This window comes from Manis javanica, chromosome 10 (assembly GCF_040802235.1).
Source record: "Manis javanica isolate MJ-LG chromosome 10, MJ_LKY, whole genome shotgun sequence".
In the NCBI taxonomy this organism is placed as follows: Eukaryota; Metazoa; Chordata; class Mammalia; order Pholidota; family Manidae; genus Manis; species Manis javanica.
The window spans coordinates 4123083-4150303 of NC_133165.1; the positions used below are offsets into that span (position 1 = coordinate 4123083).

Sequence of the window (27221 nt, forward strand, 5' to 3'; positions counted from 1 at the left end):
GGGGAGCATGGGGGTGGCTAGCCTGTCCCTGGCAAGAAAAGTTTCTGAGAAGCTCCTGTCCTAGGGAGACAACAGGAACCCCTCTGTGGCTGCTCCCCAGCCTCCCTGCCACTGCCGCTCCTGTCTGCACACCAGGGCTCTCGGGCCACTCCTGCACACCGAGGACCGTCCTCACTCACAGCCACAGTCTGTGCAGCTTTTATTTCAGTCAGGAAGTAATCAAATCTATATACAGTCTAAAAACAGTACAAAAAGTGAGTAAAAAGGCCCACAGTCCCTCCGGGGTGGGATGGAGGTGTGGGCCAGGTGAATGTCGTACCTGACACCCGGAGAAGGGCTGGGCACCATCTTGGCTGTGATGATTACAGGGCCAAGCAGAGGGAGGCTCACTGGGTGCAGGGTGGGGAGGGCACTGCTGGATGGCTGAGCCTGCTTGCCTGTCCCCACAGGGCAGGCAGAGACCCCACGAACACCCATGTGGCCAGCCTGGCTTGGACAGGCCGAGGGCAGGCCCAGAGGAACCAAGACCCAGCCTGGATCCTCCTAGCAAGTCCAGACCTGCAGAGGAAGGGCTCTGTTTCAGGTGCCCCTTTGGCCACCCTGCCCCATGCCACCTGCCATCCATACCAGCCCTCCACTGCCACTTGCCCAGGGGTGCTAGCTTTGCATCCCCAGCCTGCTCCACATGTGCTGCCCCTTTGGGTGGCCTGAGCCAAGGCACTGACCTTCACAGTGCTGTCCACAGCCCCCGAGAAGAGCCGGCCCCGGGACACGGCCAGTGCAGTCACACTGCCCTGGTGACGCAGCAGGGTCTGTGTACAGATCATGTTGTCCATGCTCCAGACCTGGAGGGGCACATGGGATGTGATGGCCCACCCAGGCATGACTCTCTGCCCTGAGCCTCCCATCACTAAGCCAGCACACACCCTGAGGGACCGATCATAGGATGCGCTGAAGACTTTGGTCTGGTCTGGTGTGGAGATGACTGCCAGGGCATACACAGTGCCAACGTGGCCCGTCAGGGTCCGTACCTGCTCCTTTGACTCAATGTCCCACACCTGAGGGAGAGGTACAGGCAGGTCAGAGGCACAGAAAGGAGAGGACAGGAGCCCAGAGTCAGGCCCTGCTCGGAGGCGTCCCTCCTTACGTGGATGAGGTTCTCATAGGTGCCACAGACAATGTGGTGATTCGTCACGGCGATAGAGTAGACGCTGCCACCAGACGTCTGCAGGACATGGATGCAGTCGAGGGTCCGGATGTCCCAGATCTATGGGCAAGCTTGGCCACTTGGTTCCTGGCCAGGCACCTCACCTCCAGGGCCTCAGACACTGGGCAGCCCTCCCACCACCCAGGGTGTGTGTGAGGGTCTCCCTGCCCCAGTGGGGTAGGGGCAGGGAAGATGGGGGCCCTCAGGAGCTGGCCTGGGCTGTGCTGACACAAGCAGGGGCCCGGCCCCAAGGACTTTGGCACAGCCATACCTTGATTGTCTGGTAAGAGCCACTGTACAGGTAGCTCTGGGCAGCCACCAGGGCCCGCACCCAGTGGTTGAGGCCCGTGAGCTCCTTCTTCAGCTTCAGCTCAGTGCCCACAATGTCCCAGACCTTTGGGGACAGTCATGAGCTCAAGCTGGGTGGGCGGGCAGGCATCTGGTGTCCCACACATGAACGCACAACACCTTGCCTACCTTGATGGCCTTTAGGGAGCCACTAAAGAGCATGTTGTGCGAGGAGACCAATGTGCACACTGGGTTGTCATGGGCCCGGATGGTATTCACCTTCTGTAGGTTCTGGATGTCCCACACCTGGAGGGAGGGAGGACAGAAGCCTCAGGTGCCAGCTCTGCCATCCTGAGCCCAGGCCCCAGTGGCACAGCGTGCTGGAGCTCCCCGACACGGTGTGGCCGGCCCCACTCACAATGATGGTGCAGTCTGCTGAGCCACTGTAGAGCTTGCACCTGGGGAAGCCAAACCAAGGTGTCGGGGTGAGAGAAGCCCCCATTCTTGCTGACACACCCTGCCAGGCTGAGGGTGCAGTGGCCACCAGAAACCTGTGCTTGTCTTGCCCAGCCTCGGTTTTCCTGTCTCAGCAAGGGGACTGTGAAGCAGAGGCCTACTGAGTGCCTGCCCAGCAAGAACCTGACAGCTGAGCTGGGAGGCAGCTGCTCCTGGCAGCACTGCTGGTGCATGAGCAGTGCTTCCTGAGTGACAGGCTTGAGCTCTCAGCACAGGGCAGCTGCCTGGGGTCCCCTGTTCCTGCCTCCGAGTGGGCCCTGTGGTCAGCGGGTGCCCGTGCACCTGAGCTCACCCTTGGATGCAGAGCGCCAGCACAATGCCATCATGGCCCTCCAGCGTCTTCTGGCACTTGTAGGTGGTACACGTGTCCCACACCTGTGGGGACCAGGGTCAGCCCAGGGCTAGGGGGCAGCATGGCAAGAATGGGGAAGCAAGCCATCCTTGGGGAAAAGCCCTGCCTATGGGCAAACGAACTGGCAGATGCTGCTGTGCAGAGCCCCCTAGGCAGGACCCCACCCACCTTGATGGTTTTGTCAGAGGAGCCGCTAAAGAGCAGGTCCCCCATGGAGTAGACACAGAGACACCAGACGGGGCCCTGGTGGCCCACAAAGGTTCCTTTGCATTTGAAGATCTGCTGTGGGTCATAGGCTGCAGAGATGGAAGGAGCTGGTAAGGGACTTTGGGGCCTTGGGGGTGGTGGGGTGGGTGGGGGAGCAACAGGTGAGCCCATACTCACATCCTAGGATGCCCATGTTCAGCCGTGCATTGATGTGGGACAGCTCATCCTGCCAAGGCCAAAAGTGGAGAGTGTGGTGGCTCTGGCTGCACAGCCCCTGACCCCAGGCCTGGGCTCACCAGGGTGGGGCAGATGCAGCAAGCCTCCTGCTACGGACACCTAATCCTGAGTGTGGCAAGCTTCCTGCTGGGGCCAAGCCAGGGGACAGTCATGTGTCCCCACACCACCTAACCTCCCTACATCGGCTCCCAGCCAAGGTCCAGCCCACTCACATTCAGCATGGACGCATCCCTCCGGAATTCCATGAGGTCCTCGCTCAGCTTGCTCTGGTTTTCGTCCAGGACATCTGAGGGACGGGAAGAGGGTGTCGGCCCAGGAGGAAGGGCTGGCCCCCAACGCACTCTGGGCCAGGCCCTCACCAAACTTGAGCTCCAGGCTCTTCTCCAGCTGGTCGATCTTCTCTGAGAGCTTGCCCAGCATGGAGCGCAGGAAGGCAATCTCCTGGTCCTTCTGGGCCAGTGCCACGTGCATCTCGTGGAAGCGGTCATCTGTCTGTTGCAGGAATTCCTTCAGGCCCTCGAAGCGGCACGTCTCTAAGTGCGTCTCATATGTGTCCTGGTTCCCGATGAACGTGCACCTACAAGGTAAGGTCAGCCACCCTGCCTACCTGCCTGCCTGGTGTGGCCCTCCCTCCCCTCCCCCGACCCCAAGAGCCTTAAATCCTACTCTGTGCCCAGTGCCCCAGATCGGCTGTCATCCCTCCTCACTGCAAGCCCTCATGCATCCTGCCCCAGCCCACGCCAGTATGCAGGGCAAGCAGGCACTGTGCTCGCTCCCTGAACTCGAAAGGGCTCCCACACACCCCTCATCGCCCCACCCTGATGGTCAGCTCCCGCCTCTCCCCCACTGGTCTCCCCTCTGCTCTCAGCTCCCTGTGCGGGCTTCCTGCCCTGCGCCCTGTGCCAGCTTCCTGCCCTGCGCCTGGGCTATGCCTGGCTCACTCCGTCCCCTCTGCGTCCCCATGCGAAGAAGCAGCTCTGTCCTTCACAACATCTGTACCTCAGTGTGTAATTACATAGTTGACGGTGTGGCTCTCGCTAAGGTCCACCTCCCAGGGGACCCTGGCTGTGTCCCCAGTGCCCAGCACGCAGGTGGATCTCAACAAAGGTGTGAAGGAGGGTCTGGGAACGCCAGCCCAGGCCCACCCATCCCTGCCACCACCCCGGGGTGGCCCTGCATGCCCACCCCCGCCCACTCACCCGTACTTGGAGTGGGGACACTTGATGTGCTCACACTCCTTGAGGTGCGCCTCCAGGTTCATCTTGAGGAGGGGCGGGCAGCTGGGGTTGTTTGGACACCGCACAGGCCGGTACTCACAGCTGCTCTCGTGGTCCCTGGGGGCGGGGGACCGGGGCTCAGTCCCCAGCTGCACCGTCTCGAGGTGGGGGCCGGGGGATCACTTACTTCCGCGCACTGAGCTTGATGGTGAAGGGGCACCCTCGTGGGTCCACCTCAAAGACGGTGGGCTTCCCGCCCCCGGCCACCCGACAGCCGTGCCTGCAGTGGATGAAGAGCTCCCCGATCTGCTCAGCTACCGCGATGTTGTTCACCACCACTGTCAGCTTGGCATTGTCCACAGGACACTTCTCTGGGGGGAGGGCATGCTGACCCCACAGCCCTCCCCGCAGCCACACAAGGAGAACTCTTCCCTAGTGCGCAGCTGGTCGGGCACAGCCAGTGCAGCCCCCCGGCTGGGTGGCTGAGCCTCTGTTAGAAGCCTGATCCTACCATCTACCTACCCCTCTAAGGTGCCTGGAACATGAAGGGGTGCATGGCTGGGCCTCCAAGAATGATCTTTGGGATAGATCAAAGCAGGTAATGAAGAGGCCTCTCAGCTGATCTGGGAGTCTGGGGCAGCACCAGGAGGGCTGGGGAGAACGTGGGCAGGAACCTGCCCTGGGCCTGGCAGGGGTCTGGGGCCAGCTGCTCTAGGCCCGGGACTATGATCCAGGCAGCTCTGACAGCAAGGGCAGCCTCCCCCAGAAAGAGTGGGCGCTGAGCCCAGGAGGCCGAGGCCTGGGTCCCACTGCTCTGCCCACTAAGGTCTTGAGCCTGGTCCGAATGCGTGCCCAGAGGCCGCTGCTGCCCACAGCAGAGACGCCATGCGCAGGATGAGGGCGAAGGCCAGGACCTCCCTGGAGGGACAGCCCCCCAAGCTGGGGAACACAGTGGCCGCCTGGGTCTGGGAGGGCCCTACCTGACTTCAACGCGCATCTTCGACAGAACGTGTGCTGTGAAGACAACAGGCGGACTTGGGGCGTGGCCACAGAGCCGCCCTACCCCGCGCCCGCCGCAGTGGGCCCGGGCCGTGCCCCCCCCCTGGCGAGCGCGAGGCGGGGCGGCTCACCCCACACGTGGTGATCACGGGGTCCTTAAACACACCGCAGCAGAGCTGGCAGCACAGCTTCACCGAGGGCTGCTCGGCAAACACAAGCGGCTCCTGCGACCAAGCAGGGTGGGCGCGGGCTGGGGTGTGGAGGGCGGGGCCCGGGCCTTGGAGGGAACGCCTCCGCTGGGAGAGAGGGAGGGCTACGGAGGGGCCCACGCAGGGAGGGCCCCTCCAGCATGCCCACGCCTCCTCCACGGGATGGAGGCCACGGGGCCCCACACAGCCACCTTCGCTACCCGAAGGTGGTCCCTGGGCAGCCCCCGGGGTGGGAGCGGGGAGAACGTGCCCCGGGAACCCAGTCTGGCCTCAGGGTCCCCGACGCGGACCAGCCGTGACCAGGCCCCACCGGCTCCTCACTGTGCCCACAGCACGGCGAGGGTCCTCAGGGCGCCCTGGCCAGCACACCCACCGGCTCCTCCTCCTCCTCGGGCAGTGAGAACGTGGAGCGCAGGGACATGCTGGACTCCGAGTGCAGGGAGCGGACCGAGACAGCCGAGTCGGAGCGGCGCGGAGTGCTGACAGGGGGCTGCGGGCAGACAGGTGTCGGCGGTGGGAGACCGGCCCGGCGGGCGCGCGGGCGGCGCCCTCACCCAGCCCGCGGGGGCCGCGGCGCGCGCTCAGTGAGCCGCTGCAGCACCCAGGCCCCCAGCGGCCCCGGCCCTGCCGCTAGGCCCCGGCTCATGTCGGCCAACCCCTGTGTGAATGGAGAGACTTCCTGCTATTCAGTTCCAGGAGGACGCGCTCGGCCTGCTTCCTGCTTCCCGTGAGGGGCTGCGGGCCGCAGAGGGGCCCCTCCGACAGCCAATCCTGGGCCTCTGCAGCCCCGCACTGCTGGAGGGGAGGGGACCGGGGGCCACCAGGGGAGGCTGGGGGGCTTGCCACACTGGGCCTGGCCAGTGGGGATCCCAGGAAGGCAGGACACTGCAACCAAACCCTCGCCAAGCTTCTAAGTACAGAAGGGAGGGCCGACGAAGATGGGGGTTCAGGGGAGTCCCATGCTGGGGGGCGCCGTCCCTTCCTCCCCAGAAGAGATCTTGTGGTGCCACGGCTCCCCACACTCCCCACCCACCCAGAAGCCTCATTCATGACCCATAAACTTCCCACATCCACACCCAGCCCACAGCTACACTCCGTCCTGGCTGGTCTGGTGGGAGGCCAGGCCAGTCCCCTCCCCAGCAGCCCGTGGGTCAGAGGCCATGGAGACCGAGGCAAGAGCAGTCGAAGGGAGGCCGGCACTGTGACATAACATACTTACGTCATGTTTAGGGGGGGCGTAGTGCCAGGCCTGCCCACAAGTGTTTGTTCAAATAATTAAAAACATTTTTTTCTTATTATTACATAGGAAACAAAGGTCTGGAAGCCCAGCACAAGAGGCCTTTGGTCCTGGGAGGCTGGGAAGGCAGGAGAAGCAGCAGTCTGTCGGGGCCACTGCCCCTGCAAGGAGAGCTGTCACCAGTGTGGTCTCACAACGTGGGCCCTGACAGCCAGCTCTGACTGCCCCGAGCGCCTTCCTTGCCCCGCAGAGCCAGGGACAGGCGCTCTCCGGCTCCGCAGCGGTCAGTACAGGCCTAGTGGGCTCCCTCTGCTGACCCCCTAGCTGGACCGGCCATCTTTCCCCACCTGTCTCCCTCGTTAGGACCTCCTGCTCAGCCCTCCTCACTCCACCTGGCAGCTCATCCACTTGTCGTTTACTTAGAAGCAGCAGGAGCTTTAAAAATGGGGATTTGATCTTGTGACCCGCTGACTGAACCTTGTGGCTCACACACCGCTAAAGACGGAGCCAATTGCATCTCGTCCTGGTGCACAGGGGCCACACCTGCAGCCCAGCTGCCCATGCCTCAGGGCACCCACATGTGCCAGCCCTGCCTCCCCAGCTCACTGCCCCCTGCTGACTTCATCCCAGGACACACCCTGTAGCTAACCCACACCTTCAGGCCCTCCAGGCTCCCGGCCCCCAGGGTGGAGGGGGCAGACCTACCATGCCATCCTCCTCATCCCGTGGGGAGTAGGCCAGGGTGCTGGAGGAGGAGGGCGTCCTGCGGTGTTTGTATGCGCTGGTCCCGTCAGCTGCAGAGAGAAGGGAGCCCGACGCTGTGCATGTGGGCTGTGCGGGGAGCCTGACACCCCGTGGTCGGAGCTGGGCTCCCTTGGCAGATGGGCCAGGTAGGGGCAGAGCCTCTGGGCCTGGTGTGCCGGCTCCAGTCTCATCAAACACAGTGCTGGGCTGTGGCTGTGGAGCCGGACTCAGAGAAGAGTCCCGTGAGTACTTCCTACCACCCAGCCATGTCCCACACAGGCCCCATCCCAACCTCCCAGAGGCTGCCAGGAGCCTGGTCAGGGAGGCACTGCAGGTTGTTGCAACAAGCGACAGGTGTGTGTGGAGGTGCCAGAGAAGCCGGGTGGGGGCGTCGTGCGGGAGCAGCATGGCCTCTCTGACACCAGCTGGCCGGGGTCACAGGCTCACCTTTTGTGATAGTGGTGACGGCAGAAAAGGCAGGCCCGAAGGTCGTTTCCATTCTGGTCTGGAGAGAGGACGGGTGAGACTCAGCCTCAGCCCCCAGAGAGGACATGGGCCCATGTGTGGACACACATTGACAGGTTTTCACACTAACGTGCCCTGGTACACACGCAGCCATGAGCCCACCACACCAGGCAACCTGGCAAGAGGGGATGCGCTGGAAGCCCTGCTGGGGACTGGGCTCTGTGAGTGTGCACAGGGCAGGCCCTTACCCCACTGGAGACGTCTGGAGCAGCCAGGCTGGGGGGCCCCCCGGAGAAGCGGTCGTAGCGGGAGCCCCTGCCCGAGCTCATGCTCTAGAGAGGCATCCAGGGTCCCTGGGCAGCGTCTCCTGGGGGTGGGGCACAAGGAGGGGTTTTAGAGATGGCGGCCCAGGCCCCCATCAGTTGGCCTGCTCTGACCAGGCCACCACAGGGTGTGCTTCCGCCCCTCCACCACCTCACGGTACTGATGAGAGTGGGTCCACGTAGGCCAAGTCCCTTCCCCTCCCACCCATCCCAGGGGTGCGTAAGCCCAAGGGAAGGAGGAGGTCCCTGGTTTGGGCAGGCAGCTGGCACTCAGTTTTACCTTTATTCAAGGCTTAGCCCTTCAGAAAAGCCCACCAGCTCCACCAAAAAGGTGGAGAGCCCCCAGCTGTGCTCTGTCGGACCCTCTGGGTATGCACACGCAGCCACGAGCCCACCTGGGCCACGAATATTCCTGGGCCGAGGCTGCGCTGTGGTGTGGTACACGCAGCAGCAGCAAGCCCTGTGCCTGTTTCCTACTAGGGCAGGCGTGGTCAGGCCCTGGCCAGCCATCTGCAGGATGGAGGGACACCGGCCACGCCAAGAAGCTGTCAGGTGCGTGACGGGCCCAGCTCCTCAAGCCCTGTTGCACAGATAAAGCACCTTTGAGGTGGGGAGGAGAGAGACAAGCCTGCCTACTGACCTTGTGCAGGTCACCCTCCTCAGAAATAAAGGACATACCCTTGCTCCTCGGCTGTGTGCCTCAAGGCTCAGAGGCTGGGTGGCAGGGAGAAGACATGGTAGGAACCATCCGAGGCCCCAGTGACTCCCACCCCACAGGGGAGATGGGCCTGTGGCGCACTGGCCAGGCTGAGGAAGGCCTGCAGGCCAGGGAAGAGATGAGACCCAGCAGCAGCTCACAGAGGCCAGGTGGGGGGTGGGGGAGCCTGGCAGCAGGCACCCCCTGAGCAGGCTTCCCCATGCCAGGACCTCAGCGGTCTGCAGCCAGGAGCCCTGTCACCTGCCATGGCCCCGCAGTTGGCCACGTTTAGAGTGGAGAGAGAGCCCATCTTGAAGGTGGGCTCCCCGCGAGGAGGAAGGCCACGCTCCCAGGACTGCTGCCACTGGCCCCCTTCTAGCCCTCCACCTCAGGAAATCCCCAGGCAGCCCTCCAGGAGGCAGGAGGCCACACCAGGGGCTCATGCAAGCTGCCCAGCCCAACCTTCAGGGTGCGCACCATGGAGCCCTCAGGGAGGTGTGGCAGGCTGGGGGGCCCCCAGGACTGAGAAGAGCTCCAGGTAGAAGGGCTGTGGAGAAGGCAGGAGATGCTCTTTGCCTCACCTGATGTGAGTACAGCACCTTCCTGGAGGCCCTCCTGACATGAGCCATCTGGTGATGTCCACCCCATAGATACACCACAGCCATGCAGTGTGGACAGGTTCTGCCCAGGGGTCCCCCAGCCCAGCCCTCAGGTCTGTGGGAAGGGGCTGTGCTCCCACACTGTGCTCCAGAGCTGTCTGCTGCCCCTCCTGTCTCCTCATCCTTCTCTCCCCACTTGCCCCTTCAAACGCCACCTGCAGGGCCTCCTTCAGCCTTCAAGGCTCAGGCCCCAGTGGGGTGCCCTCACTACAAGCACTCCCAGGGGGCCTCCAAGTGCCCTGTCAGGCCAGCTAGAGGAAAGTGGTCCTTAGCACTTGGCCAAAGCCTCCCTCTCATACCCACATCTCCCCCGCTGTGACTCAAGGGGCTTGACCGAGTGCCCCAGACCAGGCTCTGGTGGGGTGGCCTGTGCGCATGGAGCAGCAGAGGCTCCTGAGAGTGGGCAGCAGGCCCTCGAGCAGAGGTGTGGAAACGGTGTGTCCAGACCCTCACCTCCGGTGCAGCTGCTGGCCTCCATGCTAAGCAGGCTCCCTTGCACGTGGTAAGGGCACCCCAGCCAGGCCAGGCCCAGACAGCCTGCACACAGGCACCCCAGGACAGGAGGGCAGCGTGAAAGGCTCTGCCCTTTCAGGAAGCCCAAGGTTGGCTCCTGCCTTGGCACCACTGGGCACACTGGGAGCCCACTGTCTGCACTGACCTAGCTTTTACCATCCATGTCCTACCTCCACTGCCAGCTCCCAGGGCTGAGAGGCCAGCTGCTGGCCCCAGCAAGCAGCACCTGCATCTGGGAGGCCAGCATCTCAGCAGGCACACCCCCCAGGACCACCGCCAACCCGCCAGCCCCACGGGTCCTGTGCACTACGCCTGCTGCTGCAGTCAGACAGCAGGCAGCCGGTTCTCTTTGGCTCTAGCGTGAAGTAAACAGAAAGGCACGCAGGGCTTGCAGGGTGACATGCAACTCGGATGGCTGGGAAGTCCCCAGGCGGCCAAAGACAGGCAGGCCCGCAGCCTCCACACACAACCCGGTGGGGAATGCATAAGACAGGCCCGTGCACCCTGTTAAGCGAGGGAGGGAGGGGAGGGGGGACAGCACCCATCTGTGGGCCCCGCCCAGAGCATCACAGAATTGAGCAAGAGGCCTTCAGCCCCATCTCCTGGGGACTGCATTTTGCAGTAACAATCTTCCCTGGTATCCTTGGGCCCTGCAGGCCAAAAACCCTGTAAACAGGACAGCACAGCCCTGCACCCCCTGTGCCCAGCCGTCCTAGAAAGGCCTCTTCCCCACCCCACAGCAGGCCTGAGGCTCCCAGGTGGGCAGGAAGTTGTCAGAGCAAGAATCCTCACCTACTCAGGAGCCTGGCCTCTCCCAAACGGAAAAGCCACAGCACAGCAGGTAGGAACACCTGGGTGGGGTTGGTGAGCAGGGGCTCTCCCTTCTGCTCCCACTGCCCTCCCTGACAAGTCCCCGCCTTACCTGTTCCACGTGCCTCACTCAGCAGAGCCCAGGGGTGGGACCCGGGGATCAGGCCCCTTAACGAGAACAGACCTCAGGTCCTGATGGGAATGGGTTGTCTGCCCCGGGAAAGGCTGGTGGCAGAGTGGCAGTGCTCAGGGTCTGTGCGGGAGCAGCCCACCTAGAGCCCCTCAGCTGCCTTGCCTGAGCCTGGAGTCAGGCCTGGGGCTTGTGGCTGATCATGTCCATGTGCTCACCGCCCAGTGAGGAACCAGAGATCTGCCAGTAATGCCCCTGCCCCCTTCAGGGAAGCACCCCACCCCCTTGTCTGGGCAGCCCGGGAGGGAGCACAGGAAGCCTTCCCCATCTCATCCCCTTCAGGGGACCTACTGGAATCTGCTGGTCTCCCCTCTTTTCCTAGGGAAGCATTCACAACGGGGTCAAATGTGACTTGGGCCCTGTGGCCGGCAGCCAGTGGAATGGGCAGCCCAGACTGGGCACACTGGAGTGGGGGCAGTGGGTAGTCAGACGCAGACCCCTACCAGGGCCAAGCCCCATCTCGGGACACCTTCTCCAGCAACCCCAGGCAGCGGGCAGCGGGAGATCTCCAGAAAAGCAAGCCAACGAGGAAGCAGACACACCCCGGACACCTGTCAGGTTACACTAGCAGTGACTGCCCCAGGGAGGCACACTGGTGGCTCAGACACCTCAGCCCCACCTGTCACAGAGCCATGGGTGGCTGGCTGGACATGGGCCAGAGCTCCAGCCCAGCTCCTGGGTCACCACCTAACCCCAGGTCCCCTGGCCCAAGTCCAGGCCCAGCTGCCAAACTCTATAGAAACAGGCCTCGTTGCCACAGCAAAGCCACACAAACTTCCCTGAGCTGTCCGTTGATGTCCCCTTAGCATGCTCTCTCCATCCCAAATGGGCAGGAGTGACATCGGGGACCCCCTCAGCCCCTCAGCAGGCCCTGGTCTGAAGTCTGCCCAACCCCCCTTGTTTCCCAGCATGCAGCCCAGCCCTGCCCTCACCTCCCATCCTCTCTGCATTCACAGCCTCGACTACACACAGACCTGGAGGCTGCCCACCTGGATGCCTCCTGTGCTCTCCTCTCCCCAGGGCTCTGCACTCCTGCACCCCTCACCCAGCCCTCCCTGCCTTTCCTATTCAGCTGCAGTCTCTCCAGTGTCCATGGGTCCCTCTGCTGGAGGGACAGGGTCCCTTCTGGTTGGCTGACTCGGTTTTACCCCCACTTAGCAAGGGGAATGCCTTCACTTCCCAGCTTGCCGCTTGTGGCCAGCCTCATCTCCCTGTCCTTTCTCTCCCACACAAAAGTATGTATGGGGTAGGGCCCTGGCCCAGCCTGGGGGATGTCCAGAGGGCTTCCTGCAGGAAGGGGTGAGATCCAGAGCAGGGAGAGAACATTCTGGGAAGATGTGGCATTTGTCCTCCTATATCAGTGCCCAGCTGCAGGGATCATTTTTTCCTGCCCACATGCCCCCTCCAACACAGGGCCTAGTCAGGCCCTGGGAGCAGGGACAGAACAGGGAAGCATGTCCCTGGCGGTCTATATCAGCAGGTCTAAACTCATGGAAACAGTGTGGGCCTTGGTCCCAAAGCACCGCTATACCTCCAGGACCCAGCTGTCTTCTCCTCACCCTCCGTGTGGCTTCTGTTTCCCTGGCTTCCTCTTTCTCGCTTCCTTGCTGAAGCTGGGAAGCATACGCATAGTCCCTGGGCCAGATCTGAGTCTGAAGGTGCGGCAGACACAGAGGGCAGAGTCCTGCCCCGCCCGCTTCACCATCCAGCCCAGGCCGTAGCCCCATCAGCCGCTTTGGTACAGCCTTTGTGTCCTGGTTTCTGCAGGGCTGCTCCTTCCACCTGGATGCCCCTCTCTAGGTGCTCCTGGGATTGGTTCACCCCCAACCAGGCTTCCAGGCAGTCCACATCTTCCTGCCTGAGTGGCTGAGTGCCTGGTCTGCTGTGACTTTAGCACCCACTTCCTCCTTTGTCTTCTGCACCTGACTCCATGCTCCTCCAGAACAGCCACATCTCTTCTGCCCCAGGGCCAGTTCACGGACAACACTGCGGGCACCTGCTGAGAGTCAAGGAGCTGGTGAGCCCTCTTCTGAGGGTCGCTCCTGCATGAGCCAGCCAGAGGGCCTGGTGAAGTCTTCGATGGCCACCCACCAGCGAGGCCAGGCTGGTGGGGACCCAGGTTCAGAGCAAGTCACATCCTGCTGACACCTTCCAGGGCTGGGCATGTGCTGGCACTTCACTCCCGTGCTTACATTGAGCCCTCCAGGTGTGTTACAGAGACAGAACGGCATCATGGTCAAAGCCACAAATGCCGGACTCACACCTGTATGTAAATTCCACCTTCGCCACCTAACAGCTGTGTGACTCTGGGCACACTGCTTGCCCTCCTGGGCCTCAGATTTCTCACCCATAAAATGGAGTGAATATACCCACATCTAGAAAGAATCGTGAGAGATGAGACAATACATGAGTCATAAGTGAAGCCTCTGCCGACAGCAGCTCCCCTTTGAGAACTGAAAACAGAGGCTGATGCAGCCTGTTAGAGGTCATGCCAAATCTTACCACAGCTCTGTTCCTTCTGCCTCCTCCATTGCTGCCAGCAAACCAGGGAGCTCCACTGTGCGCGTAAACCAGCCCAGTGCCAAGCCATGCCAGGGAGCAGCCAAATCAGTGTCCAGGCTGCCTGGAGCCTCCCAGCCAGCTCAGACCCTTCAAGTGCAACTTCTCCCATTTCCAAAACTGTTCATGCCTTTGTCTAGCCAGCTGGCCAAGGTTCATACCCACTGCATGCCAGGACTATGCTGGAGAGAGGGAACGTGGCGATGGCTAAACGTAAGTATGACCCTGGAGCAGCTAGGAGCTAGGGGAGGCAGACAGTGGGCTGGGGGTACTGCTAAGCTCCATTCCGCCTGCCAAAGGCACTTTTCTGTGGGTTCCTATCCCACCTAAGTCAATCCTGAAGACCCTGATCTTTTCCATTTGTTTCCAGAAAGATAGTGATGCACAGCCACAGTGAGAGTTACTCCACAGGGACCCCTGGGGTTGGACCCCTCCTCCTCGGCCAGGCTGCCATATCCCTGCTCCCTCAGAGGGAAGCTCTGGCTTCCTGGAGATGGTACAGCTGTAGGATGTAGGAACCTTGAGGTACAGGGGACTGGGCTTCTACAGAGAAACGTGACTACCTGGGGCAGTGAAAGTGGGGGTTTATGACAGAGAGTTAGTGCTTGCCACGGAGGCCTTCAGGGAAGAAGTGTGGGAAGGGAGAGGCCCAAAGAGAAGGAATGAGGAAGAGGGAGGCCATATGCTTGGCAGGGGCCGGAGGGGAGGCAGCCCCCAGGAGAGAGGCCTGTGTGTCCATGGGGTTGGATTTGAGGGATAGGGAAAAGGGTGGGCAGACAGGCTAGGCAGCCCAGAGCTCTAAGCAGAATAGGGTGGAATTCCATCCCTCACCACCCCCAGCACAGGTGGGGGGGTCCAGCAGGGCACCAGACTCAACGCCCTGGCCTGGCTCAAGGTAGCCAGAATCAACGGGGAATCTGGGTCCTCACTCTCTGATCCTCACAGTGAACCCCACAGTCCATCCCCAATCCTGGACCAGAGGCTCTTTACTAGAAGTGAACCTTACGCTGGCTATCCTGTGCCCGAGTCCTCCAGCAGCCTGCCCTGAAGCACAGTACAGTCCCTGCCGCCCTGCACCATCTGGCCTCAGCCTCTCACCACTCGGCCAGTTCTCATTCATGCACGCTAGCCCTCCCTCACTCCAGGCCTTTGCACATCTTGCTCCCTCTGCCTGGCATGCTCTTTGAGCAACTTCCCAGGACAGGCTGCCTGCTGCAGCCCCGCCCCCCCGCATTCCACACCCGGCCTTTCAGGCTCCCAGGACTCTCTCTGTCTCAGCGCCCTGTTTCTTTCTCTCCTAGCACCTATCAGAAGTGATCATGACTTTGTGTTGTCAGTACACCCCGCACCCCACGCCCCCAGATCACCGGTTCTCAAGGTGGTGGGTTATGTCCCCCAGGGGACGTTTGACAACGTCTGTAGACATTTTGGGTTGTCACCACGGGGGTGGGGGAGGTAACTGCTATATAGTGGGTGGAGACCAGGAATGCTGCTCAACATCGCACACGGCGCAGCAGAGAGTGACGCTCGCGTAGTGTCAACAGTGGCGAGATTGAGAAACGCTGCACGAAAAGAGGCCACGAGAACTGGGTGCACTCTCCGCGGTCTCCCGGCGCGCAACACGCGCCGGAACAAGGCATGACTGAAGACGGGAGAACGGAGGAACGGAGCGGGCTGCGGGCCCGCTGACAGGCAAGGGGGCGGACCGACGCGAGCCCCCGACCCTCCTCCCAAGCCCACCCCGCCGCGCCCGCCCCTCCCAGCGGCCCCGAGGCGCGAGCACCCATCCGGGCGCGCCGCACGGACACTCACCCGCCCGCGGCCGCCCGGGAGCGGCGCCGCCACCCTCCCGCTTCATGGTGCCCCCCTCGGCCTCTGGCCGGGAAAGAGGCTGAAAGCGCGCGCCGGAAGCTCTCAGGCGCGAAGCCCGCCGGGACTTGTAGTTCCCCGGCTCTCGGGGCCAGGGCGGCCGCCTCAGGGAGGGGGAGGTCTCTTCAGAAACGACTTCCGGTGGCTCTAACGACGCGGGGACGAATTGGCGGCTTTAGAGTCACTCTATTTTGCATCGGAGTCTGATTGGCTATATGCTTCCGTCACTCAGCTTTTCAAAGGCCTCGGCAAAAGGGAGGAGCTCCTGATGTGGGGGGGTCTGGGTGTGTCCCCTAAAGAAATATCACGGTACGATTGGTGAAAACCACGGAAAGTAGAGAGCGGAGCGAATCAGAGGTGAGGGAGTGGTACTTCCGGCAGGATTGCCCAATCACAGTCATGAGAAGTTTCTATAAAGGCTGGAGAATCGCTAGCACTCGTTCTTTCGGGATTGAGACGAAAAGGGGTTACGCGGGTGAGTGGGTGTCGTGCGCCACGATCCGGGGACGCACGGAGCGCGGAAGAGGTGGCTTAAACCCGCAGGCCGCCAGCCCTGGGTCCAGACTCGGCCCGGGCTCCTCTTTTGCACGTTTCATATCCCCCCTCCAGTTCTTAGGCGAGAGCGAACCCGCAGACGCACATCTCCCTACAGGTAAGACTGGGCCATATCTGGTTTTCCCGATGAAGCTCCGACCCAATGATGAATTGCTTTCTGACACCTCGTATGAAAACTGCATGTGCAGTTTGATTACTTGGCAAGACTGAGGCTTCAGGGTTCACTACCTTGACCAGGGGAGCTGTGGATGAAGTATTTTGCCCAAAGTGGGGAAAGGGGCGGGGAGTGGCCCACCAGTCTACATTTTCGGCGCTTTCTGACCTTTAGGGCCATCGGTGACCCTGCTGAAGACCTTGAACGTAACTCCGCATCAGTCCGGGGGCCTGGTGGTGAGGTAGGAGTCATGTCTGCATGTGAAGTGCTTAGTAATAAACCAAAGATGGGGAAGTTGAGTGGAGCCTAAGCGTCTTTATTTTCACACGCCGTTCGCACCCCAAAAGACTGACTGATGCCGGGCCGTGCTGGGAAGGGGAAGAGACATGAAAATGAAAGCTCACAACCGTGACTTCCTTCCCATTGGAACTGCCTCCGTTTTTCCTTGTTAAGGCCACAAAAAGGATCGTTTTTTGTGCCTTTGCTCTGGGATGTGTCATGAGCTCTGATTCTTCACTGAGAACCGCTTCTTGTCGTTCGTGTTTTGGTTTTTAACCACCTAGGTTCCCGCGTGTCCTCGACAGTGTTGGGGTTCCAAACAGCCCTGCGATTCTTTCTCTGCCAGCTTGGTTGTGTGTTGGTGGAGGAGGGGCAGTGCCATCTTCTTGGTACTGATGTTGGGTCTTGGGCCATACTGAGGAACTGAGGGCCCAAAAGAGTAGTTTCTCTCTCAACGGAAGAGACAAGCACTCCAGAAAGCATAACTTTATTCACTAAGAATGAAACAAAGGTTTTGAACTAAAAGCTGACTTGATTTTAGTACAAGGTGGAGCATACTACCAACCCCAGGCCTGACCTTGACAAGCACAAGCCTCAGTTGTGGGCCAGCAATCCTAGTTTCCCTGGCAACTTATGTGATTTATTCAAAGCAATGGCTTTGGCATCCTCCAAGGTACTGTGTTATGTAGACTCTGATGTTTAAACCAGAGCCCCTTAGTGTGGGCTGGGAGCAGGCAGCCCTGGTCCTTGGGGCACAAAAGCTGGCAGTGACTGCCAGTGAAGGCTCCTGCGCCATGCAGGGCAGCTGAAGACATGGCTTTCTGGGGGGGTTAGGCACTGTATGTGTGGTGCCAGCACAAGGGCCCAGCCTTGAAGCCAGGTGTGCCTGACAAAGTCAACAGAAGAACTACTTCTCTGAAGGCCCTGGGGGCCTTGTCCTCAGGCAGCAGCAGGTGAAAGGGGGCCGCAGACCTGCTGACTGCCTGAAGCCTGTTGAGACAGAGGTTCTTAGACTGTCTTCCAGGACAAAGTAAGGGCAGGCTCAGCCTGGGAGCCCTGGAAACAGACACCCTGTGATTGGCTGCTGGGTGGCAAAAGTCGGACCTGCGGACAGTCGAGCCTGGCAGGTTCAGGGTCTGCAGCACGAGGCCCCTCGGCGCTCCCTCTTGACATAGTCATGCAGCTGGAAGCAAGCCCCACTGGGGGCCTTCGTGGAGCGCTGCTGCAACTCCCTGTGGGGTAGGGTGACTAATAAGGTGGTCTGCCCCCAACAAGGGGATTCAGACCCTGCATTTGGGGGTCTTCCTGGTGACTGCAGGACTTACTTTGCTATGGCTATGAAGGCCAAGTCCACATTGAGCCCTGTTTTGGCGCTTGTCTCCATGAAGGGCAGCCCATACTCCTGCAAACAGCTGCTGTCAGCCCGTGGCAGTGTGGTGGGGACAGCCTAGGCCTGCGGTCCCTGGGGTGTTGCCTGGCCAGCCTCCCCCTGGTAACTCACCTTGGCTAGCTTCTCCCCATCTTCCCTCTTGACCACACGCTCCTGAGCAGAGTCCACCTGGCACAGGGGTTTTACTGAGAGCTGGCACACACCTGAACCCCTGCCACCCAGCCAGGATGGAGAAGACAGGCTGGGGTGCTCACCTTGTTGCCGAGCAGCATGAGCACCACGTCGTGCTGGGCGTACTCCTGGATCTCAGCCAGCCAGGCCTGGTGGGGGAAGCTGAGGCCAGGCTGGAGGCTGGTGCTCCCTGCACCCCTTACCCTTGCAGGCCACAGCCCACAGTGCCCGTCGGCCTCTGGATAACAGGATGGTCTCCCCAGGTGCCCTGACAGGTGCCTTACCCAGGGTGTTGAGCTGTTGAGGCTGGAAAGTCAGCCAGTCTCCCTGCAGCTCTGCTCAACCTGAGCCACCACTCTTGGGCCACCAGGAGCCCAGAGGGGTTGTCTTTCCCCTTCCTGCTGTCAAGGTCCTCTGAACCGTCCAGGACCCTGAGGCCACCTGTGCCTGAGTGAGTCTGGGGATGTGGTCAGACCCTCATGTGGCCTGCGCCCCCACAACCCCAGGAGGGAAGCCACTGACCTGGATGTTGTCGAAGGAGGCCTTGTTGGTGACATCATAGAGCAGCAGCAGTGCTGGGGGCAGAGGGAGAACCTCAGGCTCACAGCAGCTCCCTGTCATCTACACCGTCCATGCTTCCTATCCCACTCACACAAGGGTCCCCCCCCCGAAGCAGAAGCTGAGGGGGCAGGGCACCCGCAGAGCACATCCCGACTCCCTGGGGCTGGCACCCCATGCACAGCATCTCACCATGTGCGTCACGGTAGTAGGCGTGAGTGACACTGCGGAAACGCTCCTGGCCAGCTGTGTCCCAGATCTGCAGCAACAGGTACAGTCCAGGGTCAGGGCTGCCCCGTCTCCCCCAGGTGACCCTTACCCTCAACCCTCTGGCAACCTCTCACCTGCAGCTTCACCTTCATGCCATCCACGTCCAGAACTTTGTTCTGAAACACAACCAGCGAGGGCTCAGTGCCCACTTCACCATTCCTGGCAGCAGCTACCCTGGTGGGGGCTCCCAAGGTGGGAGGCAGGCAGTGCCAAGCCAGTACTGAGCTTGAGACAGGGGCATCTGGCGTGCCCCTGAATTCATGCTTACCCCACTGCCCCTCAGCTTTCTGGGCTCTGTCCACTGCCTGGTCTTACCTGACCACCTCACCTCCCTCTACCTGCAGGATTTAAATTCAAGTCCTGGGGGTGCACACAGCTCTCCCCCTGATGAGTCCTTCCTAGTGACCATACACGGCAGGTGCCCAGGCCCTCTGCTCAGCCCAGATGGCCATCCTGATGGACTTGCAGGTTCTTGCCCACCAGGGCCCCTTGCTACCACCCCAGCCAGTCAACTGAGTCCTGCTGCTCTGGCCCTCCCCTCCCCCAGTTCCTCTCAAGCCCAGCCCCTCCTCTCCCTGGTGGCAGGCCCAGCTGGCCTCACCTGCATGCCTGTCCCTGTGCTCCGGCTCTGCCCCCTGTCCCCTCCTGCAGGCCACCAGCACTTTTCACAGTTCTGTACAGGCTGCTCTTCTTGCTTACCACTTGCATGACTTACCTGAAATCACCCGTGGTGTGACTACAGGCCCGTTACTAACACTGCCTTGGTTTCCCCATCCACAGAGCCAGGGTACCCATCATATGGCTGCTCCAGTGACTGAGCTCTTAGGAGCAGAGCACTGAGAACTGTGTCTGGTCCAGTGGGGACAAAAGCATTTCTTTTAAAAGCCTCTGCCGGGACAGCAGCTCCCGAGGACAGTGCCCAATGCAGCACCCATGGAGCACAGAACAGTGCCTGGTAAGCAGCAGGTGCTCCTGTGTGTGCTGGCTGGTGATGCTCATCAGCTGGGCCCTCCCAGCCCACTACTGGAGGCAGAGAGACCAGTGCCAGTTCCCATCTGCTGGGAACCTCCAGCTGAGGCCCCTGGCAGCTGGAAAGCCACCACCTCCCTCCTCCCAAGCTCCTGCCGTTAGGGCGCTTCTGGGGCTCTGGGAAACCAAGCCCAGCCATCTGCTGGACTGGAAGGTGGCTGGGAAGGACACCGCCTTCCCTGGCACCCCGAACAAGGGTGTGAACCAAACACCTCACCTCCCTCACCACCTGCCCCAGAGCCAAGAGGGAGGTGAGAAGGGGAATGTGGGACAAAACAAAGAATGGCCTGCCTGGGCCCCAGCCACCACTTCTGGCACCTCCATCCTTCCCTCATCCGAGAGGACTTGAGGGGACATGCCCCACCCCCTCCAGGGTAAAGAATGGCTCCCCAGGCTGGATGGAGACCCCCTTTCCTGTCTCCAGGATGGGCCTGGCTTCCAGCCTTCAGACAATTGGGTGTAGTTAAAGGGTGAGAAAAATGCAAATTTGGGGTTTGCTGAGAACACACAGCGCCTTGGCATGCAGAGTTTAGACTGGTGGGCAGAGGTGGGGCATTCTGATGCCAAAGACCCACAAGCTTAAGGCTGTGGCCTGCATCATTCCCTGCTAACCCCACAGGACGTGTGGGGTTCATGGAGGGGAGCCAAAGTCCAAGGGCATGCCCCCAGAGGCACCCTGGGACACAGCCCCCCAGGGGAGGGGCGGATTGTGAGAGGGCTCTGGTGGGGGAGCGGCCAGATGGGAGCATCTTTTCATGAGCGTCCTCACCCCAGGGCAGGGGCCTTTTGAGCTCTGGAATGGGGTGTCCTCCACCACCACTACCTGTCCTGTAGGTCAGTCCGGCCCCTCGGCCCCTCTACAGTAGGGCAGCGGCACTGGCCTCCCAGGGGGACGTGGGACTTGAGTTCCTCCTGATGGCCACCACCCTGGGGGCACCAATGCCCACTTCCCCTGCGGTACAGGATATAGCTAAAGGAACAGGGCTGCTATGTCTGCTTCAGTCAGATGCAGCCACCACCGCTGTCCAGGACCCTTGGGTGTTGGGAGCCAGCAACTTGGTGGTTATGGCATCCACCTCAACCCCCCTGACCCCGGGAGCCAGGTGGTTCCGTCAGGAGCTCTCCCTCGTGAGCCTGTCAGTACTATGGGGATACTGGAGGGCCAGCTGCCCAGGGGTGCGGTGAGAACCCAGCTGGTGTTGGGCGCCCAGGGCATGGCTGGGCCAGGTCGGTGCTCAGGACACTCTCACCCTGAAGTCGATGCCCACGGTGGAGATGAAGGTCCCTGCCAGGAAAGCCCCATCCTTGAAGCGCACAAGCAGGCAGGTCTTCCCCACTCCTGAGTCCCCCACCAGCATGACCTGGGACAAGCGGGAAAGTCAGAGCTGTCAGGGGCAGAGGGGACTGCGGTGCTGGCCTCCCTAGAGGATGCCTGGTCTTCCCCTGCCTGGTAGAGGGGCTGTGGGTGAGAGGCAGAAGTAGAGAGAACCCTGCAGGTCCAGCAGGGACTGGGGAAGACAGCAATTATGGTCCCGCTGGCCTAGGCCTCCGGCTGCCACCTCTAGAAGGTTCTGGCCTTCTTTCCTGAACAGTGCCCCATCTCAATCAGTAGGGAGTGGGGGTCAGCTGTCTCCATCTAGGGCCCAGGACACCGTGCTTGATCTGGAAAGGGAGTATTTGGAATTGGTGGGGAGCAGAGCCTGGGGATTGGTGGCTGGGGACCTGAGAAGCCTGTGGGGGCCTCTACACCAGGGGGCTTCTCCTAATCCCAAGAAGACTATGGAGCACTTTGCCACATGAGGGTCAGATCTTGGTGAAGGAGGGGCCCAGGCCAGGTCCGTGGACGGGGATGAGCAGTCAGGCGGCTGCCCACCCCCTGCCCTCCGCCTTTGCCAGCCTGCTACCAAAGGCTCCGAAGCCAGAGATGGTCCTGCTGGCCCTCCCTCAATGCACAAGCTCCTGCCTGTCTGCTCCCCACCCGACTGGCAAATCCCTTCTTAGTCCTCCCCCATCACCCCCGCTAAAAAAGAGGAGACCCGCAGCCCCTGTGGGTGAGGGAAGGTAGCATATGGGAAACGATGAGAGTGGGGGCGGGAGCATTAGGGAGCAGGCAGAGGGCACCTGCCAAGCTCTGACTTACACGGGACCCCTTGTTGGTCCTGCCAGCTGGGGGCAGGGGCCAGGGGCAGGCCTTGCCAGACGCTGGGCATCCTGAACCTGGGTCTGACAGCTGTGCGTGTGCGCGATGCACCGTGTCAGCAGTGACAGCTGCGTGGTGCTGCTTGCGCCGGCTCTGCGCCGGGGGTCCGCAGGGCACGGCACACCTTCCCGGACCCCGTCCCCGCTTTGCTCGGCCCGGACACCACCTGCTGCGCTCGTGTGGGGTGTGGGGGCGGCTCACCTTGAAGGCGACGTCGTAGAAGTCGCCGCCGCTGCCAACTGGGGGCCGGCCGGGCTGCGGGGGCGCGTTGTGCGGCGTTCCGGGGCCGGGGCGCGCAGTCCCGGGGAGAGCCGGCCGGGGCCCATTGGCTGCGGGCAGCGCGGAGGCAGCGGGAGCGCTGGCCCCCTTGCCTTTGGGGGTCTTCTTCCTGGACATGGCGGGAGGGCACTCAGTGAGCTCTCGCTGCAGCCGCCGCGCCCCGGGCCGCCCTGCTATCCGCACTCGTGGAGCGCCACCCGGACCCGGACCGGTCCCGCCGCGGCGGCGGCATCCCGGCTGGCTCCCCGCGCCCCGCCCCCGCCGCCCCACGGCCCCGCAGCCACTCAGGCCCGGCCTCCCGCCGCTGCGGCCAATAGGCGCGCCGGGGCGGGGCCATGCAAATATAGGCAGCCCTGGGGGCCGGGCTCTGCGGGTGCGCTGTGAGGGCCGCTCCCGGCAGCTCCCTGCCCGCGACCCCCGGGGCCGCCTCTGGGCTGGGGCTGAATGAGGGAGCGTCCGGGACCCTTTCGCAGCTCCAGGGCCGGTGACCCGCCACTGGGCGGCCTCGGAGCCTGGGACTAGGTGGGAGCGCTGAGGCAATGGGCCTGCATGGGGTGGGCACCCTGGGATTCTGTCCCTTTTCAGCCAGAGGTGCCTCCTGGCCTGCGACAGGGCCCGCGGGTCCGGGAAGCTCCAACACAGGGTTGGCAAACAAACCCGGGTGTGCGGAGCTGGGGGCTAGGCTGACAGCTGGTTATCATAGGCAGGGCTTATCGCGCAGGCTGAACGTCAGGGCGCGGCCCCCGCAGCCCTGCCAGCTGGGCTGCAGCCCCGGGGTCTTCGGGAACCGGGAAGTAGATGTCACAGCCAACATCCCCCTGAGGGCCCCACCCCCCGGAGCGCTCCCTCAGGAGCCTGGGGGGTGAAGCCGGTGGGAGGCCCCTCCCCCAGGCTGTGGCTGGCCCCTTGGACGCCCAGTGTCAGGTTCTGGCCACGAAGGGGCCAAGTGCTGATTGTCTAAACCCCGTGCCGGTGCCCGGTGGACCCCTCTCCAGGGCCTGACGTCTCCTCTCCACCTGGGCTGCCCGGACTCTGTTTGTCCCAGGATGCTGTGTTTAGAGAGAGAGACTGAGGTGGTCATGGAATACTGGGAGGGGTGAGCCGAGATGCCCCCCCCCCGCCCCATGGTGTGGGGCCAGCTGTACAGTCAGAAAGGCAGCACCCCTCTGATGGAGTCGGCTCCATTCTCCCCTGGGAGCTGGAGGGGATGGCCTGACTGTCCCCCCAAGGCATGACACTGTCACTGGGTCCTGGACTCCTCAGAGGCCTGAGTCCTCTCTGCTGGCAGTGCCCAGGCCTGAGGTACCACAATGGGCAGAACCTGCCTCTGGGGCTGGGAAAATGGATGACAGGACCCTGCCCTGGAATCCTGCCCGGAGAGGCTGCGGAAAGCTGCCCTTTCTGTGCCAGACATGTATCATCTTCAGAACTATCCTATCAGGTGGGTTCTGGTAAGATTCCCAAGGTACAGATGGGGAAACTGAGGCCTAGAGAGGGGAAGGGAGCTGTCCAAGGTCAGCAGGTTAGGAAGTGGCAGAGCCAGGATTTACACGTGGGCACTAGGCTCCACAGAGCACAAACTGTCCCAGGGCAGGGCTGCCCCAGGGGTTTCCTGGAGACCTGTCTCTCAGGGCCCTGTCAGAGCTGGAGGACAAACCCTAGGAAGCCTTCTGAGGCCCCCGGCCTCCCTTCCTGTCTCACTCCTCTGTCCCCAACCTCTTCCAGGCCAATGCCCAGAGGTGGGGGTAGTGGGGCCTGAGGGGGGGGTGTTCGGCTCCCACTGCTGTGGCCCTGGGAACTCTGGGCGTCCCACCCCCCATGAGGCCAACTTCAGGGTGACTGGCCCAGGGTCTCAGCCAGCCAATGCTCCCTGATCCCAGGGTCCTAGGCAGTGGCCTCCCCACACTCTCCTGCCAGCTGCTGCCCAGAACATGCCCAGGGCATGGGGACCACAGAGGAGGAGTTGGGTGCCCTAGGGGTGGGGCAGTTTCAGTCAGGGGTGGGGGGCTAGTACCGATGGATGGCCAGGATAAGAGAAGGAGGCAAGCCTCTCAGTGAGAGGGAGAAGCCAGGAGGGGAGGGGAGCGGAGAACAGCAGAGGAGAAAGGCTTGACCTTGTGCCCTGTAAAATCAGGAGCGTGCATGTAAAATGAGGTCTTTGGTTTCTCTTGAAAAAATGGGGCTCCAGGCCCCTGGACCATGGCACCCTCTGCCTTGCCTGCCAGCAGTCCTCCTAATCTTTGATCACTGTGTCTCTTGGTTCCTCTCTTTGCCATCTGTCTCGCCCTCTGTAATGATGTAAGGTTTCTGGGCACAGGAAGCAGCTTGTCCTGGGCATTGCCGCATCCCTGGCAGCTGGCTCCAGGCCTCAACAAACAGTCGTTAAATTGGTAAAAGAAATGTGAGTTAGAAACACTGGCTCCACTTCAGGAGGACATGTCATTGCCAACAGGGATTTAAGGCAGAATGTGCCTCAACACACAATGAGAACAGCACTAAGAGCAAGGCTTTGTGGGAGAGGGGCATTTGCATTAGGTTTTGAAGGTTGAGCAGGAGTCCACCCGGAGAAGGGATGGAGAAATTTGTCAGGTGGAGGGAGTGAACACGTGCATGCTCAGGTGGGCGCTTTGAATGGAAGAGGCCTAAGTGTGGCCCATTTGCTGGGAGGAACTGTGAAGTGAGCCAACTGGTAATGTAGAAGGGGGCTAGACTATTAGGTGAATTGGAATGTTTTGCCTAGGAGTTTGGAAATTGTTCAGCAAGAAGTAGGGAGCTATGCATGATTTCTGAGCAGAGCGACAGAGAAAACACAGTCACAGGAGTACAGGGAGTGAAGAGGAGGGAGCGAGTGGTATAGCCTGTGCGCAGGGCGATGGGTCTGAGGGAACTGCAGTAGCCAGGGGGTGGTAATGGGGGCAGAGGTGACCTGCAGGCCTGGTGGCGAGGGGAAGAGTCAGAGACATGGAGCAGAGACAGCATGGTACTGAAGGGGGTTGAAGATGGCAAATTCTTTGCTGCCCTCCAGCGTGGGGTGGGTGGGTCTGTATCTCCTGCTCTTGCATCTGCGTAGGAGCTGTGATTGCTTTGCCCAATAGATACGGCAGAAATGACCCTGTGCCCATGAACTCACACCTTCAGACTGGCAGCTCCCCATCCTGTCCCCTGGAACACTCATTCTTGGAACCCAGCTGCCATTCCACGAGAAAGCCCAAGCGGCCTCACGGAAAAACGCACCTGGAGAGGAACGCGTCTGAGTGAAGAAGGCATCTTGGCAGGGTGGCTCTTGTCCTGGGGGATCCTGTGCCGAGCAGAGAAAGCCGTCTCCCCCAAGATCTGCCTGAACCACAGACTCTTGAGCCCTCGGGGGAGGTCTGTTACACAGCAATAGATCACTAGAAGGGCTGCCAGCAGGGGAAGGCAGGGGCCGGTTTGGTGGGAAAGGTCAGGCAGGTGGGCCTTGGATGGGCTCGGGTGCCCCAATTCTCAGGATCTTCAGCCCTGCAGAGAAGATCCCTTGCAGACCAGTGCAAGTCCCCGAGGCAGATCTGGAGGTGAGGTGAGCCCTGGGTCTGCGCTGGAGTGAGGGGTGAGGACTGTGTCCCCCTGGAGAGGGGTGTCTTCCGACGCAGGGCTGGCTCTGCTGGGTCCATGACCTGGCAGGGGGATGGAGCAACCCAGGTCTGCTGCAGCCTCCTTGAGGCCTTTCTGCTGGATCTTCACCCCAGAACCCTCTGAGAGCCCAGATTTCTGGTCCCCTCAGGCCCAGAGCTGCCGGCTCCTGCTCTCTGCCCTCTCACTTGCCCTTCTAGGTGCCTGACCCCCATGTGCTGGAGTGATATGGGACATATGATGTGAGTTCCTAGACACAATGACCCTCTTGAACCCAAGAGGGTTGGGGCAGTCCCTCTCTGGATTCTCATTTCCAGGTCTTCCAGCTTATACCCACATTCCACTCACCCCCAGGGGTGGCCCCTCTCTGGTCCCGTTCCCCCTCTGTGTGAAATGAGGGAGTGGAGGAGCTGATCCAAGGTCCCTTCCTGCTCAAACACGGTATGTTCCATGAAATCCATGTGGACGTTGCCATGGAGACGTCAGAAAGGCACTGCACCAGCCTTGACCGTGACTCCCTCCCTACAGAGAAGGCACTGCCCCAGAGCGCAGTGGACTTCAGAGGCAGACACCCTGTGCACAGGGCCACACTGAGTGTCCTGCTTCCCAGAGCCCACATGCCACCTGCAGCCCACTCACCTTTTCACACGGAGGCCCTGCCGGCAGGTGGTCTGGGTGGGTGTCCATCCCTGCCTGAACAGGGCGTGGGCCCTTCTGTGTGAGGGCTGGACCAGAGGGCTCTTTGCCTGCAGGTGGGATGGCAAGGCCTGCGCTAGTCATTGCTTCCCACAGCAGCTCAGGTATTCCCACCTGGGTACTCTCGGCGGTCTCAGGATGCAAATATGCCAGCTACAGAGAAAACAGGGTGGTGGTGGAGGAGCAGAGGGAAGCCTCACTCTGACCAGATCCCGCACTGAACCCCCATGTGGGCAGGATCTCAGCACAGAGCACCCCCAGCCACCTCATGGCTCCAGCTTCTCCAGGCAGTCTTGGGTGGTGGGAGGCTGGGGTACATCAGCATAAAGGAATAGAAGGACCCCTGTGTAACCATGACAACACTAACACCTGGGCACTGGCTGCCCCTGGAGTGGGCAGAGGGCTTCATGTAAACTCTTTTTTTTTTTTAAATTTGGGTATCATTAATATACACTTGCATGAGCAACACTGTGGTTACTAGATTCCCCCCATCATCAAGTCCCCCCCACATACCCCATTACAGTCACTGTTCATCAGCATAGTAAGATGCTATAGGATCACTACTTGTCTTCTCTGTGCTATATTGCCTTCCCCTTGTCCCCCCCCCCCCACATTATACGTGCTAATCGTAATGACCTTTCCCCCCCTTATCCTACCCATCCTCCCCAGTCCCTTTCCCTTTGGTAACTGCTAATCCATTCTTGGGTTCTGTGAGTCCGCTGCTGTTTTGTTC

At 61.3% G+C, this 27221-nt stretch overlaps 2 protein-coding genes, 1 long non-coding RNA gene and 1 other non-coding gene across 20 annotated transcripts; 2 read left to right on the top strand and 2 right to left on the bottom strand.

Annotated features, from left to right (window-relative positions):
- Window positions 1–182: 182 nt before the first annotated feature.
- On the bottom strand, window positions 183–15385 carry TRAF7 (TNF receptor associated factor 7). 5 transcript variants are annotated; one of them, XM_037004447.2, is made up of 21 exons: window positions 15242–15385; window positions 7927–8045; window positions 7661–7718; window positions 7175–7263; window positions 5606–5722; window positions 5155–5247; window positions 5005–5038; window positions 4212–4395; window positions 4013–4141; window positions 3167–3384; window positions 3020–3093; window positions 2748–2796; window positions 2532–2659; window positions 2304–2386; window positions 1914–1953; window positions 1685–1801; window positions 1479–1601; window positions 1148–1267; window positions 927–1058; window positions 726–845; window positions 183–558 (listed from the first exon to the last, which is right to left on the bottom strand). In XM_037004447.2, the coding sequence occupies exons 2-21, from the start codon at window positions 8005–8007 to the stop codon at window positions 544–546; spliced, it is 2004 nt and encodes a 667-aa protein (XP_036860342.1). In that variant the 5' UTR covers window positions 8008–8045; window positions 15242–15385; the 3' UTR covers window positions 183–543. The 5 variants fall into 5 exon arrangements, with proteins under 5 accessions (XP_036860342.1, XP_036860340.1, XP_017531538.1 ...); XM_037004445.2 differs by having other exon boundaries at window positions 4007–4141; window positions 15242–15384; XM_017676049.3 differs by lacking the exon at window positions 15242–15385 and adding an exon at window positions 10793–10905 and having other exon boundaries at window positions 4007–4141.
- A 164-nt stretch (window positions 15386–15549) lies between these two features.
- LOC108407005 (uncharacterized) lies at window positions 15550–16306 on the top strand. The gene is made up of 2 exons (XR_001855618.3): window positions 15550–15950; window positions 16182–16306. It is a non-coding gene; the product is annotated as an uncharacterized lncRNA (long non-coding RNA).
- On the top strand, window positions 15991–16068 carry LOC118969729 (small nucleolar RNA SNORD60). The gene has a single exon (XR_005057585.1). It is a non-coding gene; the product is annotated as a small nucleolar RNA SNORD60 (small nucleolar RNA).
- A 1-nt stretch (window position 16307) lies between the features above and the next one.
- On the bottom strand, window positions 16308–22449 carry RAB26 (RAB26, member RAS oncogene family). Of its 13 annotated transcripts, none has more exons than XM_073214670.1 (10): window positions 22106–22449; window positions 21845–21934; window positions 20955–21065; window positions 18754–18791; window positions 18598–18664; window positions 18370–18422; window positions 17931–18009; window positions 17788–17844; window positions 17612–17688; window positions 16308–16709 (listed from the first exon to the last, which is right to left on the bottom strand). In XM_073214670.1, the coding sequence occupies exons 1-10, from the start codon at window positions 22298–22300 to the stop codon at window positions 16559–16561; spliced, it is 918 nt and encodes a 305-aa protein (XP_073070771.1). In that variant the 5' UTR covers window positions 22301–22449; the 3' UTR covers window positions 16308–16558. The 13 variants fall into 13 exon arrangements, with proteins under 13 accessions (XP_073070771.1, XP_036860348.1, XP_073070776.1 ...); XM_037004453.2 differs by having other exon boundaries at window positions 17931–17996; window positions 18750–18791; XM_073214673.1 differs by lacking the exon at window positions 16308–16709 and adding an exon at window positions 16893–17518.
- Between the last annotated feature and the right edge of the window lie 4772 nt (window positions 22450–27221).